Source organism: Macrobrachium rosenbergii, chromosome 31 (genome assembly GCF_040412425.1).
Source record: "Macrobrachium rosenbergii isolate ZJJX-2024 chromosome 31, ASM4041242v1, whole genome shotgun sequence".
Taxonomy (NCBI): domain Eukaryota; kingdom Metazoa; phylum Arthropoda; class Malacostraca; order Decapoda; family Palaemonidae; genus Macrobrachium; species Macrobrachium rosenbergii.
The window spans coordinates 14206978-14212883 of NC_089771.1; the positions used below are offsets into that span (position 1 = coordinate 14206978).

Below are 5906 nucleotides of genomic sequence, written 5' to 3' on the forward strand. Positions count from 1 at the left end.
CTGAATTCAAAAGAAGGAGAATGAGGAGTCAAAACAAAAACCTATTTGGTCTCAGGAACTGACTTCAAAAGAAGAAGAATGTGGAGAGAAAACAAAAAACCTATTTGGTCTCAAGAACTGAATTCAAAAGAAGTAGAATTAGGAGTCAAAACAAAAAACATACTTGTTATCAGGAACTGAATTCAAAAGAAGAAGAATGATGAGTCAAAGCAAAAAACTACTTGGTCTCAAGAACTGAATGTAAAAGAAGAAGAAGAACGAGGAGTAAAAACAAAAAACCTACTTGGTCTCAGGAACTGAATTCAAAAGAAGAAGAAGAATGAGGAGTAACAACAATAAACCTATTTTGGTCTTAGTAACTGAATTCAAAAGAAGAAGAATGTGGAGTCAAAAACAAAAAACCCATTTGGTCTCAGGAACTGAATTCAAAAGAAGAAGAATGACAAGTCAAAAATAAAAATCTGTTAGGTCTCAGGAACTGAATTCAAAAGAAGAAGAAGAATCAGGAATTCAATTAAAAAGAAGGTGAATGAGGAGTCAAAACAAAACACCTATTGATCTCAGGGACTGAATTCAAAAGAAGATGAATGAGAAGTCAAAACAAAAAACCTATTTGGTCTAAGGAACTAAATGCAAAAGTAGGAGAAGAACGAGGAGTCAAAACAAAACCTACTTGGTCTCTGGAACCGAATTCAAAAGAAGAATGAGAAGTAAAAAAAAACTAATTGGTCTGATGAATTGAATTCAAAAGAAGAATATGAATGAGCAGTCAAAACAAAAAACCTATTTGGTCTCAGGAACTGAATTCAAAAGAAGAATAACCAGGAGTCAAAACAAAAATACCTATTTGGTCTCAGGAACCCAATTCAAAGGAAAAGGAGAATGGGGAGTCAAAACAAAAAATCTATTCGGTGTCAGGGACTGAATTCAAAAGAAGAAGAATAAGGAGTCAAAACAAAAACCTACTAGGTCTCTGGAACTGAATTCAAAAGTAAAATAAGAATGAGAAGTCAAAACAAAAAAGCTACTTGGTCTAAGAACAGAATTCAAAAGAAGAAGAATGAGGAGTCAAAAAACCTATTTGGTTTCAGGGACTGAATTCAAAAGAACAAGAAGAATGAGGAATAACAACAAAAACCTATTTGGTCTCAGGAACTGAATTTAAAAGAAGAATGAGGAGTCCAAAAAAAAAATCTCTTTGGTCTCAAGAACTGAAATCAAAAGAAGACGAATGAGAAGTCAAAACAAAAAACCTATTTGGTCTCGGGAGCTGAATTCAAAAGAAGAAGAAGAATGAGAAGTCAAAATGAAAAACCCACTTGATCTCAGGACCTTAATTCAAAAGAAGAAGAAATAGAAATAAAAAAAAATCTATTTGGTCTCAGGAGCTGAACTGAAAAGGAGAGGAATAATGATGAGTCATATCAATAAGCCTATTTCGTCTCAGGAACTGAATTTAAAAGAAGAAGAAAAATGAGATGTCAAATAAAAAAACCTACTTGGTCTCTGGAACTTAATTCAAAAGTAGAAGAAGAATGTGGAGTCAAAACAAAAAACTTATTTGGTCTCAGGAGCTGAATTCAAAAGAAGAAAATCGAGTAAAAAACCTATTTGGTCCCAGGAACCGAATTCAAAATAAGAATGATGAGTCAAAACAAAAACCTATTTGGTCTCAGTAATTCAATTCAAAAGAAGAAAAGAATGGGAATTCAAAACAGAAAACCTATTTTGTCTCAGAAACAGAATTCAAAAGAAGAAGAATGAGGAGTCAAAGACCTATTTGGTCTCAGGAAGTGAGTTCAAAAGAAGAAGAATGAGAAGTCAAAACAAAAAACCTATTTGATCTCAGGAGCTGAATTCGAAAGAAGAAGAATGAGGAGTCAAACAAATAACTTATTTGGTCTCAGGAAGTGAGTTCAAAAGAAGAAGAATGGGAACTCAAAACAAAAAACCTACTTGATCTCAGGAGCTGAATTCAAAAGACGAAGAAGAATGAGGAGTCAAAACAAAAAACATATTTGGTCCTAAGAACTAAATTGAAAAGAAGAAGAAGAATGACTAATCAAAACAAAAAACCTACATGGTCTCAGAAATTGAATTTAAAAGAAGATGAAAGTGTAGTCAAAACATAAACTTACTTGGTCTTAGGAACTGAATTCAAAAGAACAAGAAGAATAAAGCGTCAAAACAAAAAACCTATTTGGTCTCAGGAACCGAATGCAAAAGTAAAAGAAGAATGAGGATTCAAAACAAAAAGCCTATTTGGTCTCAGGAACTGAATTCAAAAGAAGAAGAAGAATATGAAATGACAAGAAAATACTAGGTCTCAGGAACTAAATTCCAAAGAAGAATAAGAAAAATCAGAAATCTAAAGAAAAACCTACTTTGTCTCAGGAACTGAATTCCACATAAGACGAAGAATTAGAAGTCAAAATAAAAAAAACCTATTTGGGTCAGGAACTGAATTCAAAAGAAGAAGAAGAATGATAAATCGAAAGAAAAACTTACTTTGTTTCAGGAACTAAATTCCAAAGAATAAGAGGTCAAAACAAAAAATGTATTTGGTCTCAGGAGCTGAATTCAAAAGATGAAGAAGAATGAGAAGTCAAAACAAAAAAACCTATTTTGTCTCAGGGACTGAATTCAAAAGAACAAGAAGAATGAGGAATCACAACAAAAAACCTATTTGGTTTCAGGAACTGAATTTAAAAGTAGAAGAATCAAGAGTCAAAACAAAAATCTATTTGGTCTCAGGAACTGAATTCAAAAGAAGAATGAGATGTCAAAACAAAAAACTATTTGGTCTCAGGAACTGAATTCAAAAGAAGATGAAGAACGAGGAGTCAAAATATAAAACCTTCTTGGTCTCAGGAACTGAACTCGAATGAAGAAGAACTAGGAGTCAAAACAAAAAACTATTTGAACTCAGGAATTTGAATTTAAAAGAAGAATGAGCAGTCAAAACAAAAAACCTTCTTGGACTCAGGAACTGAAATCAAAAGAAGAATGAGAACTCAAAACAAAAAACTTATTTGGTCTCAGGAACTGAAATCAAAAGAAGAAGAATGAGAACTCAAAACAAAAAACCTATTTGGTCTCAGGAACTGAACTCAAAAGAAGAAGAATGTTGAGTTTAAACAAAAAACCTAGGTGGTCTCAGGAACTGAATTCAACAGAGAAAGAAGAATGGGGAGTCAAAAGAAAAAACCTATTTGGTCTCAGGAACTATATTGAAAAGAAGAGGAAGAATAAGATGTCAAAAAGAAAAAACCTATTTGGTCTCAGGATCTGAATTCTAAATAATAAGAATAAATAAGTAAAAAAAAGCTATTTGGTCTCAGGAACTGAAATCAAAAGAAGAAGAAGAAGAATGAGGAGTCAAAACAAAAAACCTATTTGGTCCCAGGAACTGAATTCAAAAGAAAAAGAATGATAAGTCAAGACTAAAAATTTATTTGGTCTCAGGAACTGAATTCAAAAGAAAAAAGAAGAATCAGGAGTAAAAACAAACCTACTTTGTCTCAGGAACTGAATTCAAAAGAAGAAGAAGAATGAGGAGTAAAAAAACCTATTTGGTCTCAGGGACTGTATTCAAAAGAAGAAGAATGAGAAGTAAAAACAAACAACCTATTTGGTTTCAGGAACTGAATTCCAAAGGAGAAGAAAAATGAGAAGTCAAAATAAAAAACCTATTTGGTCTCAGGAACTGAACTCAAAAGAAGAATGAGGAGTCAAAACAAAAAATCTATTTGGTCTCAGGAACTGAATTCAAAAGAAGAAGAAGGATGGGAAGTCAAAACAAAAAACCTTTTTGGTCTCAGGAAGTGAATTCAAAAGAAGAAGGAAGAGTCAAATAAAAAAACCTCTTTTTTCTCAGGAACTGAATTCAAAAGAAGAAGATTGAGGAGTTATAACAAAACAAACCTATTGGTCTCAGGAGCTGAAATTAAAAGAAGAAGAATGAGATGTCAAAATAAAATACTTACCGCATCCTGGTAGGCCTTCAGCAATTTCTTGAGGCTGGCAATTGCTCAGGCACTCATAGGTATAAAGTATTGCTGTGATCACCTAGTGGGACAGAAATGTTTAATTGGTCTTGGGTGTGTATTATTATTGTATTATTATTATTATTGTATTGTATTATTATTATCATTATCATTGTGTGTGTATTATGAATGTTGGTCGTTATTAATTTTTACTATTAACATCAACGATGGCTAAACAACAAACATTATTTCTCTTACTAACATTACTAACTGTTGCTACAACTAATACTGCTACTCCTACTACTACTACTACTCCTTACTACTACTACTACTACTACTACTAATAATAATAATAATAATAATAATAATAATAATAATAATTCTTATGGAGATAATTATTAGCAGTAGTGTTTCAATTGTTACTGGAACTATTGATTATAACAACAGCAATATTAGATAAAATTACAAAACAAAAAATGTCTCAAGGAATTTTCCCTTACCAGCGGTCACCCTCTTTGTAGATTTTCAAGTTGTAGGCACAAGACGCAGTGTACTGTGCTGTAAACAACGAGAAACGTTGCGTTAAGTCAGATGTTGTTTCACTGTGACGTGGAAGAAATACTTATATGATTAACTCTCTCTTCTCTCTCTCTCTCTCTCTCTCTCTCTCTCTCTCTCTCTCTCTCTCTCTCTCTATATATATATACATATATATATATATATATATATATATATATATATATATATATATATATATATATATATATATATATATATATCTCAGCAGAATAGGTTCAGTGATAACTTAAATCGAAATTCAAGTCTCTCTCTCTCTCTCTCTCTCTCTCTCTCTCTCTCTCCTAAGACTGCAAGTGATAACTTGCATCCTTCTTCTCTTTCTCTAAAGTAGAATTCGTCTCTCTCTCTCTCTCTCTCTCTCTCTCTCTCTCTCTCTCTCTCTCTCTCTCTCTAAGACTGCAAGTGATAACTTGCATCCTTCTTCTCTTTCTCACAAGTAGAATCTGGTCTCTCTCTCTCTCTCTCTCTCTCTCTCTCTCTCTCTCTCTCTCTAATGCTTCTCTAAGACTGCAAGTGACTTGCATCCTTCTTCTCTTTCTCACAAGTATTCGTCTTCTCTCGTCTCTCTCTCTCTCTCTCTCTCTCTCTCTCTCTCTCTCTAAGATCAAGTCTCTCTCATAAGCTGCAAGTGATAACTTTTCTCTTTCACAAGTAATTCAAGTCCTCTCTCTCTCTGTCCTCTCTCTCTCTCTCTCTCTCTCTCTAAGACTGCAAGTGACAACTTGCATCCTTCTTCTTTCTTTCTCACTAAGAATTCAAGTCTCTCTCTCTCTCTCTCTCTCTCTCTCTCTCTCTCTCTCTCTCTCTAAGACTGCAAGTGATAACTTGCATCCTTCTTCTCTTTCTCACAAGTAGAATTCAAGTCTCTCTCTCTCTCTCTCTCTCTCTCTCTCTCTCTCTCTCTCTCTCTCTCTCTCTAAGACTGCAAGTGACAATTTGCATCCTCTTCTCTTTCTCTCTCTCACAAGTAGAATTCAAGTCTCTCTCTCTCTCTCTCTCTCTCTCTCTCTCTCTCTCTAAGACTGCAAGTGACAACTTGCATCCTTCTTCTTTCTTTCACAAGTAGAATTCAAGTCTCTCTCTCTCTCTCTCTCTCTCTCCCTAGGACTGCAAGTGATAACTTGCATCCTTCTTCTCTTTCTCACAAGTAGAATTGAAGTCTTTCTCTCTCTCTCTCTCTCTCTCTCTCTCTCTCTCTCTCTCTCTCTCTCTCTAAGACTGCAAGTGATAACTTGCATCCTTCTTCTCTTTCTCACAAGTAGAATTCACGTCTCTCTCTCTCTCTCTCTCTCTCTCTCTCTCTAAGACTGCAAATGATGACTTGCATCCTTCTTCTCTTTC

General features: G+C 34.1%; 1 protein-coding gene across 1 annotated transcript in view; it reads right to left on the minus strand.

The window, feature by feature from the left end:
- Positions 1–4482: 4482 nt before the first annotated feature.
- LOC136855284 (ankyrin homolog) overlaps positions 4483–5906 on the minus strand; it is a 12562-nt gene continuing 11138 nt past the window's right edge. Inside the window, exon 12 of the mRNA XM_067132187.1 lies at positions 4483–4544. Within this exon, the coding sequence (XP_066988288.1) occupies positions 4483–4544 (62 nt within the window). The remainder of the gene's footprint in view (positions 4545–5906) is intronic.